Consider the following 19,243-nt stretch of genomic DNA (forward strand, 5'->3'; position numbering starts at 1 on the left):
TTCTCGGCTCTCAGCTGCCCGCTAATCTCACTCCTTCCCCCTCCCCTCTTCATAGACCAGACAGATCCGACTGATGAAAACACAGTCGAGATTTCCTGATTCTGAGGAGTGGATGACAGAAAGGAGAGGAGGGGGGGACCTGGGAAAAGGCTTTTTTACATGCAGATAATGGCATATTTGGCTAATAAACCCAATTACAAAGTTTCTTAAAATCGCTTGGACTATTGATTTTTGCAAAAAAAAATTAACGACAGTGACTCTTTAACCCCTTAGCGACCCATGACGTATCTAATACGTCATGGCGCCGCGGGGGGTGTTCAGAGCGGGGTCCCGCCGGGACCCCGCTCTGAACGGCGCTGATCCCGGCTGACACGTGCAGCCGGGCAGTGCCTCTGTTAGCCGGCGCGGGTCCCGTTGCCGCGCCGGCTAATTAAGCACTTCAATGCAGCTGTCAAACCTGACAGCTGCATTGAAGGGCTTTAGACATCACATCCCTGGTGTCTAGTGGGTCGGATCTCCCCCCCACGATGCGATCGCGGGGGGAGATCCGTTCTTCTGGCCGTGACGGGCCTCAGCGTCGGAATGACGCTGATCCCGGCTCGGCAATAGATTGCTATGGCCTGCAGCAGGCCATAGTAATCTATGACCGATCTCATGGATCTTTGCTGTGTATATACACAGCATTGATCTCTATGAGAGATCATTGCTGTGTATATACAAGCCCCCCAGGGGGGCTTCTAGTCCATGTAAAAAAAAAAGTAAAAAAGTGTTTTTATTAATAAAAAATCCCCTCCCCTAATAAAAGTCCAAATCACCCCCCTTTTCCCATTTTATAAATATAAATTAATAAATAAATAAACATATTTAGTATCGCCGCGCGCGTAATCGCCCGAACTATTAATTAATCACATTCCTGATCTCGCACGGTAAACGGTGTAAGCGCAAAAAAATTCCAAAGTGCAAAATTGCGCATTATTGGTCGCATCAAATCCAGAAAAAATGTAATAAAAAGCGATCAAAAAGTCGTATATGCGCAATCAAGGTACCGGTAGAAAGAACGCATCATGGCGCAAAAACTGACACCTCACACAGCCCCATAGACCAAAGGATAAAAGCGCTATAAGCCTGGGAATGGAACGATTTTAAGTGACATATATTTGTTAACAATGGTTTGAATTTTTTACAGGCCATCCGATACAATATAAGTTATACATGTTATATATCATAGTAATCGTAACGACTTGAGGAACATGCATAACAAGTCAGTTTTACCATAGGGCAAACGGCGTAAATGCAAATCTCCCCGAAATCAAAACAAATTCGTTTTTTTTTCAATTTGACAGCGCAAATTATTTTTTTCCGGTTTCACAACATATTTTATGGAAAAATGATGCCTGTAATTGCAAAGTACGATTGGTTTCGCAAAAAATAAGCACTCATATAAGTATCTAGGTGAAAAAATGCAAGCGCTATGGACTTTTAAACATAAAATGGAAAAAGCAAAAGCGCAAAAACGAAAATTGGCTTGGACCTTAAGGGGTTAAAGGAGGCCCAACCTGACACGTGGGGTTGTAAAAACTAACAAGCATCAAGACTAACTAATGTCAATAACTTAAGTGACAATGGAAAGGCATGAGCACCTAAGGGTGGTACTTACACTGGGGACAGTTTTTTTTTTTTTTTGGGGGGGGGGGGGTCTAAACTTTTTTTTTCTGTTTGGAATTAGATTCATTTTGTGGTTTGGTTAGCATGAAATAAATGTAGGGTCTTGTATGGGGTGACAAATGAACATTTAAACATGCTATCTACCAGTCCCTTTCCATAGTTCTACTTTTGTTTGTGGTCGGCACATGCAGCACCTGCTTAGCTGTTCTAAATCCAAATAGATGATCTTTGGAACGGGACCAACGACAGCAATGTGAGCAGGGAAGGTACAGTAAGTATTGTTTTTTTCTGTTATACACCAGGCTGAGCACATTTTTTGAATACAAAACTGAACACCCCTTTGACTTTTATGTGAAACTGGAAAATTGTTTAAATTTTGATCAACATAATGGAACTGCCAGTAAGAAACATTTTTATATTGATCTAATTACTCAGGACTATTATTAACATTCTCAGCATTATTCCATTTGGGGGAAGCTGTTTTTTTTATATTGACCCTATTGGCAAAATTCTCTAAAAATTACCTGGTGCCAGCTAATAGAAACATGTCCCAGGTGATGTCTCTGACTCACTGTTTTATTTATTACTGGACATTACCAGATTCAATTATGAGCATCAATTCCTGTCCTTTAGGCTGTTTAAGCTGATATGTATTGAAGCAGACTATATAAAATGCAAACAAGAATTTTATAATCAAATTTGTCTGTCATTTTGTGACGAGGAATGATATACCAAGTTGTTCTTGAAAACATTAGTCTTTATAGAATTAGACATACAATAGATGCAAGCAACACAAATCTCTACAAATTGCATGAAACGTTAGTAAATAGGTTATAGAGGGGTAAAGTGTAGAGAAAAATACATACATTACTACCAAACTATGAGGTCCTACCTTCTATCTCATTTATTTTATCAAGATCTATAAAAACTAGACCCCCCCACACACACACGCACACACGCACAAACGCACACAGACACACTAAACTCACAATAAAGAAAATCAGAAGAAATGCCATATGAGATAAAAGACCCCGTTCATGAGCAAACACGAGAATGTGAGATTCAATCACTGGGATTGGTGATGGATTATTACACAAATCTCTGCACAGATGACATTTCTCAGAATACCAATTGTGTTTGACCATTTTATCATGTCAGTCATGTTTCCAGGCTAAGCTCTGCAGACATAGAAGGAGATATAGAAAGACCGTCTTCATTAATGTGAATAATAGAAAGTCAAGATAAGTCATGTAATACCGATCTTCATCCAGTCAGGTTTATTATAGTCATGGCAGATTACTTCTCCATGCCATTTTATAACTGACGCAAAGCCACCAACATATCAAACACTTTGAGATATTATTATACCTAAACAGAGTGAAAATAGATACAGCATGACTTGATAATTCCAGCCAGAAACATTTATCACCTATTCACTGGATGAGTGATAAATTATAGATGTATTGTCCTCACTGACTACTGTAATGGGGGACCTTGACCCTCTGTTTCAGCACCCAGCTATTTCTATTGTAAATGTTCAGTATCTGCTGCATGCATTTATTGTCTGCTCATTTGCCTGTGGCATCATTCAACATATGCTGCAAACACATAACAGACGTTAAGGGGGTGGTCAGCATGTTAATCCTTAGATTGCTTATGATTCACATTATCATTGGTAAAAAAAAATCTGTACTTTACAGTATGTCAATGTTACCTGTTGAGGAAGATGCTGCTGACATCATCATGACTAATGGGTGGTTTCTTGGAGCTTGCAGCCATCCTCAAGGGCCGGAGAAAACAGTTCACAAGGATATAAAGCTGATGGACATATTCTGCCTCTGCCTCCACCATGTTGAATACAATTTGATTCCGCTTCCTCATACTTTCTGCATGAGGAGAACATATATAATCTTGTACAATTGTCTTCCATTTCCTTCTACAAAGCCAACCACGCATGAAACTTTGAACCTGTATAAAGACAAATGAACAACAGAGTCTGACCAATGTGTAAAGACAATTGTACTTGTAATGCTGTGCTAAGCTAAGACACCAAAATAAAATTATCTCCTAAAGGTCAGAATACACTTCAGTCAATTGTTGGTTTAACCCACTGACTTCATCAGACCTGGCTGACTACAGTGTATGGTGGCCTCACAACTTTCCCCCAAGATTGTTGTCAATGGAGAAAGAGATCGGGCATGATAGATTTCAACCACTAGACTGTTTTCTCAGATAGGGTGCCATTTAGTGCCAAAGAGCTACTAAAATTGATTCTGCCAGATGAACTTTTCACAGTGAATGTCCACCCATACACACAGTTTTGTTTTCTATCTACTGCAGGTCCAAATTTATGAGGGGACTTATTTCGTAAAATAGATTTATTGTTCAATTTTTCTTATACAGAGCTCCAAATCTCCTGCAAAGACATAGGTGTGCAGTGTCCAAGAGAAGATGTATGTAGGTTGGTACTATGGCCTGTATAGGCTCTGCACTAAAGGGCATGTGTTCTGCATTCCCACCACTGTCTTCTGCACTCAGCACAGCTAAAGGAAAAATTTAACAAAGGGTTAACTGTGAACATGTATTCTACTGTGTATACCCCTAGTTGTTCAGCTGACTGAGAGCCAATCCCTGAGCTGAGTACCTCACACTTGTCCCGCCTCCCATTTTCCTAGTCTATTACAGTTTAGTATCTCCTGATATCTTCCTGACCAATCAGATAGCTCACTAGGGGTATATAACGTACTGTAAGGTAGAGCCAGTTTGAGGCAGATTCTTCAGTCAGAGTGCTATCATCTAGTCTTCTTTTGAAACACTGCAAAAGTCTACAGGTGTGACTAGTTAGGTAAGCACAACTAAAGCCAAGAACTCTGCTGCAATACTCTAGGTTTTCTAAGAGGTCGCCCTGACGGCTAGCTTTACCCACTAGGTGGGGCCTGCGATTCTGGATCTGTGTCACTCAGTGCCCACAGACAGCACTAGGCGGAAGGTAATAGCTGTGGATGCAGATACTTTTCTCTTAAGCCCCCACCCTGAGTACCTGAGTATCTGGATAGGACCAAATTCTCTCCCCCTACCCTGCAGGCAGCCCACTGTCACCACCGCCAGTCAAGTGTAAAGTCTAGGTCCTGTCAAACCAGGTGTATTTCCAGGCAAGTTAAAGTATTATCTTTAATAATACCTGCATAAGACAGTGATCTATTCTCAATTTTCTTGAAGTATTCCTGTGCATAGCAGAGATGTATCTAAAGTATTTCAAGTACCCAGCTCATCTCAAGGGATTTCAGTCAGCTAAGTTATGTACTGTATTGCACCTGTGTTGGAAAGACTGTTATAACTTGTACCACACCTTTAAGAAGTCAAGTGAATGTTTTGCCTGTTTAAGTACTTGCTAGACTCTGAAGTTCCTCTGCACTACATCAACCGTTAATGGATGATCTAGGGGTGGGCATATATGACTCCTGGCCACCATGACAAGGGCACACACAGTACACTCACTTTAATCACCAGTAGGGGGAGGCTTGGAGCATACTGTTTAGACACTTGGCTCAAATAGAAAACAATACGCAGAAGTTCCCTTGGCGGCAGCTCAAGAAAGACAGATTTTTATTATTTATGTTTATGCAGCCGAATCTAAACTCTGTACCAGAAATATGGAGCTTTAACTGCTATAAAAATATAATAAAAAAATCAATCAGAACAGAATATTGGTCTTAAAAACCACCCGGTGGTAAAAGCTTTGTTTATAGCAATACAATAAGTAATAAATACTCAAGATATATCAAGATAATCGGAAAAAGCAAGAAAGCACCCAGCTTATCCTTTAGTCAGCATATTATTTTGGGTATGGAAATAAGACATAAATGTAGGCGATAAGAGCAGAATAGAACAAGGGCAACTACTGTCTGCTGCTATGATGTGTGCATTGCAATCATAACTGTGTAACAATAGCCGAAAACTTGGTTGCACACAAGTAAGGTCTTTGTTATCTATCTGACCAGCATAATGTCAGGCTTGGTGCAGGCTCAGCTGTTGCAAAACTATAATTCCCATCATGTCGGGGACAGCCAAACCTGTTGATGCCCTGTAGTTACTGATGGGAGTCTGACAACAGGGATCCCTGATGATCCCAAGAACAGGAGTCCTAAAGCTCGAGGATTGGCTTGTCTTGATCACACACAGTTTATAGATGCTCTAAAGCTTCTTGCGGGTTGCGTTACCTTTTTTATTTTCTTGATATCTGGATCTTCATCCTCGTGGTTGATGTGGTAAGGACGCATCCGTTCCTTTGTTTTATTTAGGGCTACAATCTGGTAAACAGAACATAATGAGTCATTTAGTTCATTCTTGAAATCCTTTTTCTCACAACATTTCATCCTCCCAGTATCATGCTTGATCAGGCTAACATACAATAAGTACAGCCAGATGGGCATGTTCAATAAATCTTTGTCAAAATCCACATGTTGCATACAGACTTTACTGCATAGCTTTGAGTGAAACCTGTGGCAACAATATATCTACAGAAATTGGATCAACACCCGTATAAAAAAAATAACAAAATCTTTATTATTTGTAAATACACACTTAAAGAAACAAGGCAATTCCAAACATGAAAAACCAGGCTACAAAGTTTTGGGACTTGTATCATGAAAAGAATGGAAAACAGGTATGGTGATGTAAACATGAATAAAGTGGCAGTGCTATAATATACTTGTAAACAGAATCATATATTCCTATCACATTTGCCAAATCTGGCGTACTGGGAAAACAGGCTCTATTAACTGCACCATTAACCCTAACACCGCCAGTATGCTGTGTCGGATATTATAGTCTACCAAGCTTTTCCTACAGCATAGCGTAGCACCAACCCATTAAAAAGTACATTACTCATATCAGAGCAGCCTGGTTGTGTCCCAACGCACGTTTCACTAATACTCGCTTCCTCAGGGGGGGGGGGGGCGAGTAAATCAGTAGCCTGCCCAACATTCTGGCCAGACTTTGTCTATCGTTGTATACATGTACTATATGTTTTGCACCTTTTTTCTGTGTTTTGGACCAAGAACGGGGGGGGGGGGGGGATTTTTTTTTTTTTTACATTATTTAATTTAATTTAGCTGTCTCTGATGATGGTCCATGCCCTGCAAATGTCAGCAGCAATTAGCAGCCTGCAGCCACAGGACTGGGTTCAGATCTTAAAGGGAAACTATCAGCAGGTTAGAAGCATCTATTCTGCTGAGCAGTTTATTTCTTATGCTGAGGAGTTCTAGTGCACTGGGTGCACAGATCACCTGCCACTGGCCCGCTGCTTCTAATGAATACCACCAGAGTGGGTCCGCCAAGGGACGGGCCAGCCAGGGCAGCGTAGTGCACTGGGGGGTTGTAGTCCCGCCCCCAGCGCACCAAAACGCCTCATTAGCATAGGGAATTAACTGCATATAGCACAAAAATTGCACCAAAGTTGAAGGTGAGAAATTCACCTTCATCCTTAGAGTCCCGTGCCCTATAGGGACAAATTAGCAGGTTACTTTGCAGGTTAGATAGTTTCCTTTTAAACCTGCTTCATACTTTCCCAATAAACCTCAACTGTACATGCATAGCAGAATGTTTAAGTGGTCAAAGGCATCTTGATTTGGTCCAATAATGCTAAACCTCTACACTATCCCTCCTGCCATATTTGTACATTGATAAAAAATACTGTGACACCAATATTACGAAAAAAACTAAGCTGTAGGTTGTCATGGAAATTTTAGCACAAACCTCTGGTCATCCATTTGGGACTCATGAGCATAACACTATTCTAGCTGTAATATACTCTGATATATTCCCATAATCCTCACCCTACACAATAACATCATGAAATCCCATGTGAAAAGTAATGGTGTTTTTTTGTTTTTTTTTACAAATATAATGAGCTGTGTACGTTTCCTATTAGAACATTTAAAGCGAATGTACCATCAGGCATATCACTTCTGTTTTTTTACATTAATGGGTCGCATCACAGAGAGGAGCGGAATTCGTCACACTGGGGGTTGGCACCGATCCGTTAATGTAAGAAAACAGAAGCGATGTACTGGATTGTAACATTCCCATTAAATATTTTTGCTCTATAACTGCGAATATAGAATCAAATTAAACTTCCCTAAAGGAAAATAACACAAAAGATTCCCAGCGGAAAGTTTCCTAAAATTTTCATTTGGCTTGAATACAACGTGGTAAATCAGACCCAACCACAGCAAAGATTAAAGAAATTAATCAAAGTACACGCAGTCTTTGTAGCTTATACCAAATTACCCTTAAACAGCAGAAATTTCATCATGTTTTCATTTGCCGCACTTACAATAACAATACATCCTTTGTTATAACGTACAAATCCGTACAAGTCCTTTGGGACTCTATACTGAATAATACACAACCACACAATCTTGTTGCTCTGATCAATGAAAATGGCTGCGAAAATAAGGCCACTGACCTATGTGTACAGTAACAATAGAGAAATGTTGTAATGGCTCATGGTCTCAACCTGTGTAGGATGACGGACGACAGTCTGTTACTAAGAGAAAATAAACCTGACCTCTTAGCAGAAGAAAATATTCACTTAATAAAAACACATTATATTGTTTTACAGTAGTCTCAGCTGAATAATAACTACAGAAAGAAGTGCAGATGTGGTATAATGATTCCACAGTGGACCCTGCCGCAAATTCATGGCGATTAAACAGCATAAGTCACGTTACACACAGTATTTGCTTCAGACTCACCGACTGCTTCAATCCTTTACAAGAAGGAGTAAAATCTCCAGAATTTCTGCTACATTATGTACTTAGAAAAAAGGGAGGACAACTGAAATGAATACAAAATATACAACTATACTACTAACTGGGTGCCACTCTAGTTTTTTGATTTTGTGAAATTCATAAAGTGCATAATTATTGCAAATGTGTGAAGAGGACCTGCAAAAAAAAAGATGTAATTTTTATCTCTGACTTGATGGCTTAAAGAGTCACTGTCGTATTTTTTTTTTTTTTGCAGAAATCAATAGTCCAGATGATTTTAAGAAACTTTGTATTTGGGTTTATTAGCCAAATATGCCATTATCTGCATTCAAAAAGCCTTTTCCCAGGTCCCCCCCTCCCTCCTCTTTTCCATCCACTGCAAAAAATCAGGAAATTGTGACTTGTTGCATCAGACACAGACATTAGCCGACAGTAGAAAGCTGAGAACAAAGGATTACACAAACATGGAGCTGGGTGACCGCTTATTCAGAGGTCAGAGAGGTCAGTGCTGACTGTCAGAGGAGATAGAGGGTGATGTATTTGTAGATTAACTCTGTTGTCCTATTTAGGTGTTTTAATTAGCTCTCTCCATAGGAGAACAATGAAGACAGGGGGGAGAGCTTCAAACTGCTTTTTCATGATAAAGCTATGTTCACACTACGTATATTTGAGGCTGTATGTTTGAGGCTGTATAGCAACCAAAACAAGGAGTGGATTGAAAGAACAGAAAGGATCTGTTCACATAATGTTGTAATTGAGTGGTTGGCCGTCATTTAATGGCAAATATGTGCTGTTATTTTAAAACAACGGCTGTTGTATTGAAATAATGGAAGTTATTTACCGTTATATGGCGGCCATCCACTTAATTTCAACATTGTGTGGACAGAGCCTTTCTGTGTTTTCAATCCACTCCTGGTTTTGGTTGCTATGAGGACCTGACATGAGGACCAAATACAGCCTCAAATATACATAGTGTGAACCCAGCCTTAAAATGCATTTTTCAGCTAATAAACCCAATGACAAATTTTCTTAAAATCGCCTGTACTATTGATTTCTGCAAAAAAAATTTTTACGACAGGGACTCTTTAAAGCGAATGTTCCAACGGTAAATCGCATTTGGGATTTTTACATGGATAGACCAGCGCTGGCACGGGAATGCTGGTGCAGCAGTCCTTTTTTGAAGCGCTACCTGGCTCCCGCACACGGCGCCAATCAATTGCCGAGCACCGACCCGGGAATGAAACACTGGAGACAGGCCTGCCAGCCCGCAGTGTGACGATCGTCTCTCCCCGCTGCAACGCAGCTCCATTGATTCTAATTTAGCTATATCACAGAGGGGTGGAGGTTCCATCACACTGGGGGCGGACGGGCCCATCTCCAGTGTTTCACCCCCAGCCGGTGCTTGGTAATAGACTGATGCTGTATGCGGGGACTATGGGGGCCAATGTCATGACCCAGCTGATTGACAAGCTGATCAGCTAGTCAGTGACTGGGGCGGGACGCCGCTCCAACCACTGATTGGCTGAGCAGGCTGTCCATCAGCCGGGTTGATTCGGGGGCACAGGGAGAGGTAAGAGATCAATCATGGCCATTTTTTCCCCTGCCGCCTGACTAAACTTTGTTATAGCTGGACTTCTCCTTTAAGGTGCCCTGATCACACACCCAATTACAATTTCTTCTCTATCAAACTCTCCCAAGATATGTGGGTCTATAGTTTTCAGTTAATAGCCAAATGGGCGTGAATTTAAAGAGGTTATCCATGGAAAAGCAAGGCCACTATCTTACAGGGGCAGCATGCCTCTTGTCTCTAGTTCAGGTGTGGTTTGCAATGTGGCCATGTTTTTCTAATACTGGATAACCCTTTTAAATTCATGCCCATCTGACTATTAACTTATAACTTAAAGGGGTTGTCCAGCTAAAAAAAAAATTCTTTCAAATCAACTGGTGTCAGAAAGTTATATCGATTTGTCATTTACTTCTATTTAAAAATCTATTTAAAAATCTCAAGTCTTTTGAGGGCCCCATAAAATAATATTTACTCCCTTTAATAAATTTTATATTTTTTCAGCACTGCCATAACTGTCTTGGCCATGGAGTTCACTACAGCTTAACAGGTTGCCACTTGAATCCTCTTCCACTCCTCTATGGTGACACCACAGAGCTCATAGATGTTAGAGATCTTGTACTCCTCCACCTTCCATTTTAGGATGCTCCGCAGATGCTTGTTAGGGATTAGGTCAGGAGAAATGCTTGTCAAGTCCAGCACCTTTACCCTCTGTTTCTTTAGCAAGGTAGTGGTGGTCTTGGAGGTGTGTTTGGAATGGTTATCATGTTGGGATACTGCCCTGTGACACAGTTTCTGAAAGGAGGGGGATTGTGCTCTGCTTCAGTATGTCACAGTACATGTTGGCATTCATGAATCCCTCAATAAACTGTAGCTCCCCACAGATGGCAGCACTCATACGTCTACTTGGAGAAGACAACCTCTGGATATGACACTGAGCACTTACACTCAACCTTGGCTGACCATGGTGAGGCCAGTTCTGAGTGGAACCTGTCTTGATAAACCGCTGTATGGTCTTGGCCACCATGATGGAGCGCAGTTTCTGACTGCTGGCAATTTTTATATAGCGTAGGCTATCTTTATGTACAGAAACTTTTTTTCAGATTTTGGAAAACTCTTTGCCATGAGGTGCAATTTTGAACTTCCAGTGACCAGTATGAGAGATTGAGAAAGCAATTACACCAAATGTAACAAACCTGCTCCCTATTCACACCTGAGACCTTGTAACACTAACAAGTTACAAGAAATGACACCAGGGATGGAAAATGGCTAAGTGGGCACAATTTGTCTATTTTCACTTAGAGGTGTACTCACTTGTTGCCAGGAGTTCAGACATTAATGGTCCTATATTTCAGTCAGTATTTGGTCAGTATTTTGCAACCTCAACCAGGAGTGGATTAAAAACACAGAAAGGCTCTGTTCACACAATGGTGAAATTGAGTGGATGGCCGCCATATAACAGTAAAGAACTGCCATTATTTCAATACAACAGCCGTTGTTTTAAAATAACAGCAAATATTTGCCATTAAATGGCGGACATCCACTCAATTTCAACATTGTGTGAACAGAGCCTATGTGTGTTTTCAATTCACTCCTGGTTTTGGTTGCAATATGAGGACCACAATACTGACTGAAATACACTGTGTGTGAACCCAGCCAAATACCGTGGAACTAGGCCGACTACTTTATATAACAGGGTCATATCTTCAGTGTTGTCCCATGAAAAGCTATAATAAAATTTTTACAAAAATCTGAACTGGGTATGTGTGATCATCATTTGGTTCATTCCACATTTTGCATTTGCCGCATTTGTTTTATTTAAAGGGCTTGATTATGTCCCTTCTCTAAGGGATGACGTAGACAAATATTCAGTAAACAAGCCGTCCGAGCAGACAAATACCTCTGATTTCAGACGCTCAATTTCTGTGTCTTGATCTTCAAGCTGTTGTCGCAGTTGATTAGCTGCAATTTTTTCTGTTTCGACAATTTGGACCAAGTGAATGTACTTCTGCATCAGGACCTCTCTCTCTATGAGGATGTCTGAATAGCTGAAAAACAAAAAGCCCAAAGCATTCTATTGTTTGTATCTTATCATATATTATAGGATTATTCGGCATTAAAAAGCAGATTCCTGTTCAGTAACACTTACTAATATCATGTAACCCTGCAGAAGACAAATTCATCTTAAGTAAACAAAAACCAATGTGAACAAGGTCATAGGAATCCTGAAGACCTTGCTGGACATCTTCTAATACTGCAGCTACATTCATACTGTAGGTCAATTTTATTTAAAGCGAATGTACCAGTAGTATATCGCTGTTTCTTACATAAACAGACCAGTGTCGGGATTCCGGTGCTGCGCTTTTTTTTTTTTAAGTGCCACCCAGTTCCTGAGTATGGCGCCAATTACAGAGCACTGGCTGGGTATTATGCACTGGAGACGGGCCCACGACGGGCCTGCCTCCAGTGCTTCGTACTCGGACAATGCTTGGTAATAGACCGGTGCCGCACGCAGGAACCGGTTAAAATAAATAAAGAACTGCAGCACCGACATCCTCGCACTGGCAATGGTCTATTCATGTAAAAAAACAACCGCAGCACCGACATCCTCGCACTGGCAATGGTCTATTCATGTAAAAAAACAAACAAAAAAAAAATAAATCGACGTAGTAGTGGTACATTCGCTTTTAACTATTCTAACCCAATAGGGCTCAGTAACACAAGGTAAATGATGGCTTCAAAGACGACCTGTTGCCATGCCCCAGATACAGTGATTTTACTATTGTTAAAGGGAATGTGTCATCAGAAAGTGACCTATTGTTTTAATTAATAATTTATTATCTATATTCTAAAATAATCCTGAAATTTTGTAGTTTTCATTCTTATCACTGGGCCTAAAACTAAGCTGAAATGTCCTGTTCTGTCTGTGATAAGGAGGCATCTGCTGCTGCAGAATTACACTGAAAGGTGACACCAGCAGAAAGTAATAGATGAAGCTCACAGCTCACTAATGTTTGTCATTCGTGTCAGTGGGACAGATACTGTCCATTGTTGTCTATGTTCATGAGGCTTGTCATAAAGCATGTAACTAACTGCTGTTAAAAACAGATCATGCTCCCTCCATAATAATGAACAAAAAATATATATTAAATAAATATGTTTAAAATATATAAAAATTAGAATTATCACCATGTATCACCAAATTTTTAATCTACAGCCATACCTTGCCTGGTGTATGGCCTCTACCCACTCATCTCGGTCAGCCTCCTCCTCACATCTCAGTTCCAATGGCTTCTGAGCCTCATGGCCAAAGGTCACAGTGAAATAATGCTGCGGAAAATAAACATATGACATCATGTTATGCTAGCTTAAGAGCTGAATTATTAGTAAATTAGTAAGAGACATAATACCTCGCAATACAATGGAGTGAACTCTCATAACGGCATGGAGCATAATGTTCCTGTTATCTAAATTATGGCTCTTTAATAATAAACGAATAAAAAAAGTATAAAAATAGCATAACATATACAAATGCATTTACCACCAAGTTTACCAAGCAGGGATAATGGTAACAAATGGCAACATTTATAGTCAATAAAGCCCCCCTTCCCAAGAAATTTATCACTTACCTTGTGAATATAAATGCAATAAATCTATTTTGTGAGAAAATCACTTTTAGGAAATGCCTATAGCTAAATGTAAAGATGTAAAGAGGTATTCCGGTAATATATTTCTACATTTGAAACTACTGAGGAGCAATGTTTACTTTAAGCTTCAGCCACTGCTGAGCTGAATAGCAAGAGAGCATGAGCAATATTTAAGCAAATCTGAGCAAAAAAGTAAAGGGGTTATTCAGTTAGGTAAAATATATTTTGAATCATCCCCCCGTTGGAGGCTAAAAATTCATTCCATACATGTCATTACCTTTTCAGTATCCTTCTCCCAGTTCTGACCCTGCAGATAGGGACTCGTTTACATCAGTGTCATGGAAGGGAGGGGAGAGGAGGGGAATGGGAGCAGAGATGGACTAAACAGCTCAGAAACAGTTTTCTGTGTGTTTAGCAGAAAGCAGCAGCTCAAAACTGAGGAAAGGAGACAGAAAAGGTAAAGACACGTATAGACGGCCCATATCTCTGCTTACTAATGATGTAAAATTGCTGGCCCGAGCCTTGGCTAATAGACTAATGCAGGTAATTACGACCCTAATTCATAGTGACCAGTCCGGCTTTATGCCGGACAGATCAACTGCCATAAATCTGCGTCGGTTACATATGAATCTACAGTTGGGAGCGGACGGGGAGGCCTGCCTGGCAGTAGTCTCACTCGACGCTGCGAAAGCTTTCGATAGCGTCGAGTGGGCCTTTCTGTGGGCTGTCATGAAACAGATGGCCTTTGGGCCTAATTATCTTAAATGGGTCCAATTGCTGTACACGCAGCCACGGGCGAGGGTCCGCGCCAACGGGGGCATGTCAGGGAGGTTTGCGCTGGGGAGGGGCACAAGGCAGGGCTGTCCCCTGTCGCCCCTCCTCTTCGCATTATCCATAGAACCGCTGGCCTGTCTCCTGCGGTCGTCCACGGTCTTCCGGGGCTTTCCCAGGGGGACGGTGGAGGAACGCATCTCTCTATATGCGGACGACATGTTGCTGTATGTCGTAGATGTGCTTAACTCCCTCCCCCGCATTATGACTGTCATAGAGGAATTTGGACGGTACTCTGGATTGTCTATAAACTGGACAAAATCTGTTGTCATGCCCCTCAAGCCCCTCCCAGGGGGTACTTCCCTAGCCCCCGCTGATTTACAAGTAGTAAATAAGTTTAAATACCTTGGTATCATGATTACTCCATACGCCTGTGACTTCATAGCTAACAATTTGACCCCACTGCTTGGGAAGTTTGTAGCTTAGGTGGATGTCTGGTGCCGCCTGCCACTGTCATAGGCTGTTATAGGCCGTGGCAACCTCCTAAAAATGATATTAATGCCGCAGCTGCTATATGTTATCCATAATTCCCCTGTATGGATACCACTCCGCATCTTCCACCGAATTCAAGGTATATTTCGCGACCTAGTCTGGCGTAAGAAGTCGGCGCGTATCCGTCTAGAAACACTGCAGAGACACAAAACTGATGGAGGCCTAGCTCTCCCAAATCCCTACATCTATTTCCTGGCCTCCCAGCTGCAGCATTTTAGAACCTGGGGATGTGCAGATCAGGTGGGACACACGGGTAGACTGGTTACATGGCTTAGCAGACATAAATTACCTATAATGCCACTGGAAACGGGTGAGACCAAGTGGCAGGGCAAAAATATCCCAACACTTGCATTAATGGTGAAGGTCTGGACTAAAGTGAAACAGCTGCTGCAAATTGAAGGGCTCACTACTTTTACCCCGCTGTGGCATAACCCATTGCTACCTGAATTCTTCAAATTGGAAGGGTTCTCCCCATGGGAGGGTGCGGGAGTGTTGTATGTACATCAGATTATACAGGACGGTATTATGGTTACATTTGACTCTCTACGAGATGCATATGCACTCCCGCATTCCAGATTCTATCAATACCTTCAGCTCCGGCATGGCTCAGGCCAGGCAGATGCACCTGTCACCTCCAATTCTATGCTTAGCTATATCACCAAGGGGGATTCTGCCAGAGGACTCATTTCCACATTATATGCTCAACTCCTACATGCGCACCTAGATAAATTTCCACTGACTAGAGATTTAGAGAGAAATGGGAGATAGATGTGGGGGGTCTGTCTGATGAAGACTGGAGGGAGGTGTTAGAACTCACCACCATAGTATCTCTCAGTGAAGCCCAACGGCTATCACAGCTGCTTCTAATACACAGGGTATACAAGACTCCAATCTTCTTGCACAAAATAGGGGCGCGGCCCTCAGCTGAATGCCCACGATATAACATGGATAATGCGTCCCTACTGCATATGATGTGGGAATGCGACCAGTTTGAAGACTTCTGGAAGGGAGTTGCGGATGTAATTACCAAAATTTACGGTATTACTGTGCCAATGGAACCCAAAGCTTACTTGCTAGGTATTCTTACCAGGTTAGACCTGGAGGACTGTGATAATGTAGCCATACAGAGAATTTTGTATCAGACCCGAAAGACCATCGCCTCCAGATGGATTCAGACTGACCCCCCTACTATACAGGAATTTATTGCTAAGACGAACTGCGTAATCAGGTTGGAGAGAGGAGTATATATTAAACGCAAGTGTGTGCACAAATTTGAAAAAATATGGGGACGTTGGATAGATACGGCAGGTCTGCCCACTAGGACCTTGTGGGATAGCTGCAGGAACCCGATACAGGTTATGTTGAACCAGATGCAAAATAGTCGCTAGCGAATTGTGAGTTAGTTGGGAAACGCTACAGCCTCACTCACACCCACCGTAACAACCTTTTCATTAATGTTTTGAATTGTAATAGCACTGATGTCTTACTCTCCCCCCTTCCTCCGGTACTAAGCTCTATGACTTTTGGTTTTGTATTCTTCCTTTCCCCGGCCTTTCTTTTCTTACCGGGGCATGGTTCTCTGGGACACTAACTGATGAATGTTGACCGTTGTGTATCCTTATGCTGTTGATTCCCCCATGGTAAGGGGTTCTAACATTGTATGTTTCCTTTTAGCGACTATTGTCATATAGCCATGGTGTCCTACCTTTTTTCATACGTGACCTTGCTATCAAACACTGTTATGTTTTTCTTTGAAAAAGAAAAAAACCTAATAAAAATCTTATTTAAAAAAAAAAAAAGACACATATAGAATGAATTGTTAGTCTCCAGGAGGGGGGATCATTTAAAGGCAGAGTCTGGCCTCTGCAGGGGCATGGGGGAAAGTAACAAAGAGTACTAACTCACTTCTCCCCGTGCCCCTTCAGCCCAGGATCGCTGCTCGGACCCCAAGATCTCCCACGCTGCACACATCACAACCTGTCTGATGGACTGGCCCCTCAGCCAGTCATTGACAGGGAGCCGCTGATTGGCTAAGTGGGCTGTCCATCAGCCAGGACAGGCATCCTCCCCCAAAGTCATCAAAACTTGAGGGAAAATGCCTTATGGCGGGGCCCCAAGGCCCTGCTATTGCCAGCCACTGTTCACAGAATCCAGGCTAAGCACGCTGCAGCGGTCTGGCTTCCCATTAAACTGGGCATCCGCATGTCACGCAGCTTAAGGCTATGTTCACACTGCGTAAAACTACGGCCGTAGTTCTCACCGCAGAACTATGGCTGTAGTTTTGCGGGGTGGGACATAGCCTATGTGCAATGGGATCCCGGCCGGAGCGTACACACATCGTATACGCTCCGGCCGGGATCTGTGCGGCGCCGGAAAAAACAGTGAATTCCGGCCGCAGAAAGACCTGTCAGTTCACACAGTGAAGCAAGCGGCTCCGGCCACTCGCTTCACTGTGGGCTATGGAAAGCTCTGATGCGGGCGCATCAGCGTGCGCCCGCATCAGAGCTCTGCGGCCTAAAAGTTCATCCGGCCGGTACTTAAGTACCGGCCAAGATAATCTGGCCAGAGACCGACCGTTCCATGACTTGGCCGGGGTCACGGAACGGCCGGTCTCATACGTAGTGAGAACATAGCCTAAAGTGGGTTAGAAAAAGCTAACCTGCTGATATATCTCAATTGCACAGGAGGCACCGAGGAGTAAATAACGGGAACGGCACTAAGGATGAAGGTAAGAGACGTACTGCATCCTCGGCTAACCTGTTGACTGTTGACAATTCCTCTTTAAAGGGAACACTACTAAGGGGGGGGGGGATTCAAATGCTGAGCGACCAGGTTTCTGTGAACCTGAACTTACTGTAAGTTAGTTCATCTCTAGGCTAGGTGTTTGGTAATTACAGGTTTCTTGATTTTTTTCTCTCTATCATTTGTAGTTTTTATAATACAAATCATTTTATAATACAATTATAATTTTATAATAATATAAAATAATAATACATTACACTAATATATAACTTATGCAAAAATGTTCACATCCCTTTGTCAAACTATATGTTATTAATAATTACATACAATTACTAATATATGGCACCTGCACCTTCCACAGCGCTGTACAGAGTCTGCCGTTACTGCCATCAGTCTCCTTTGGGGCTCAGAGTCTAAATTGCCTGCGTATTTAACTTCGTAGCAAATTCTCCAGGTATCAGACTGAATACATAAGACTGTTTATTTGCTTCACCACTTCTCTTCTCTCCTTCAATTCGCTCTGTGCAATTATTTAAGCACCTTACAAGTTAAATCAATAGTGGATATAATTTCACTACGTACAGTATTAGAAAAGAAGCACTAAAGAAGCAATGCCACACATGTATTTTATATAAAAGCTCAATTATTTAAAAGCGCCATCTTTCACTGGCTACTAGATGTGACTTGGTGGCTACATTCTGAGACCATATCAATAGCTGCTCAGATTGTTTATACCCGTTCCTCTTCTCTTCACAAATTGAAGCTTCCAGCTCAGTGCATCCCCTGGCACAGTGTTAATGATAGCTTGTATATGGACTGAGATCATTTGTTTTAGAGTACAGAATGCCTAGCAGCAGTGCTGAAGAATGACATGTCAGTCTCTTGCATTGCATTAAGTGTTCTGTACTGGGGACAAATGGTAATAAATCAGTAGTGAAGTAACACCCCAACAGGGACTCTATGGTAGCTGCTAGTAAACTGTTCTTGAATGTTTCTTCATTCTGACTTAGAAAAACATTTTGGCACAGACACTGATTACCGATGCTTTGTGTTCTAGCGGGTGACATCCTGGAATCGTGAACAGTCTATAGTTTACACATCTGGGTGACAGATCTGCTGCTTTGCTCCTGGTCGTAAAAAAAAAAATCATTGTTTGTGCTAAAAGCACAAATCTAAGTTAAAAGCTAAGAGAAATTATGTATAATGACACATTAAGCTAAACTTGAACTAAACTGGAGGAGACGTTGCAGACACTATATGGGGCAACATAAACAATGCTGGAGCAGGAAAGCTTGCAGCTCTCATCTACACCACTTCTGGAAGGCATTGTCTGCTTACTTAAAGTATTTCTTGGCAATTGAAAATTGAGAATACAAACTCAACCCTATTTCCTAGACAATAAGTCTGTATACAAACAATACTTAAGTATCAGGGACTGAACTAGAACAGATTGGGGGGCTCTTCCATTTCTCAGACTATATTCACACTGAATTGAGCACTTTGGACTTATATGTTGGCTATCATTCATA

The 19,243-nt window shown here is 41.7% G+C and overlaps 1 protein-coding gene across 4 annotated transcripts in view; it reads right to left on the bottom strand.

Annotated features, from left to right (window-relative positions):
• Positions 1-19,243, bottom strand: part of RASGRF2 (Ras protein specific guanine nucleotide releasing factor 2) — a 164,076-nt gene that overhangs the window by 79,623 nt on the left and 65,210 nt on the right. For 3 of the 4 annotated variants that reach the window (XM_069962840.1, XM_069962841.1, XM_069962839.1), the window contains exons 2-5: positions 13,226-13,332; positions 11,903-12,050; positions 5,886-5,975; positions 3,380-3,633 (exon numbers count right to left, since the gene is read on the bottom strand). In XM_069962840.1, the coding sequence (XP_069818941.1) occupies positions 3,380-3,633; positions 5,886-5,975; positions 11,903-12,050; positions 13,226-13,332 (599 nt within the window). Of the gene's footprint in view, positions 1-3,379; positions 3,634-5,885; positions 5,976-11,902; positions 12,051-13,225; positions 13,333-13,631; positions 14,038-19,243 lie in introns of those variants that run through there. The other variant, XM_069962842.1, reaches the window with a different exon arrangement.

The sequence above is a fragment of the Dendropsophus ebraccatus genome, chromosome 3 (genome assembly GCF_027789765.1).
Source record: "Dendropsophus ebraccatus isolate aDenEbr1 chromosome 3, aDenEbr1.pat, whole genome shotgun sequence".
NCBI classification, from domain to species: domain Eukaryota; kingdom Metazoa; phylum Chordata; class Amphibia; order Anura; family Hylidae; genus Dendropsophus; species Dendropsophus ebraccatus.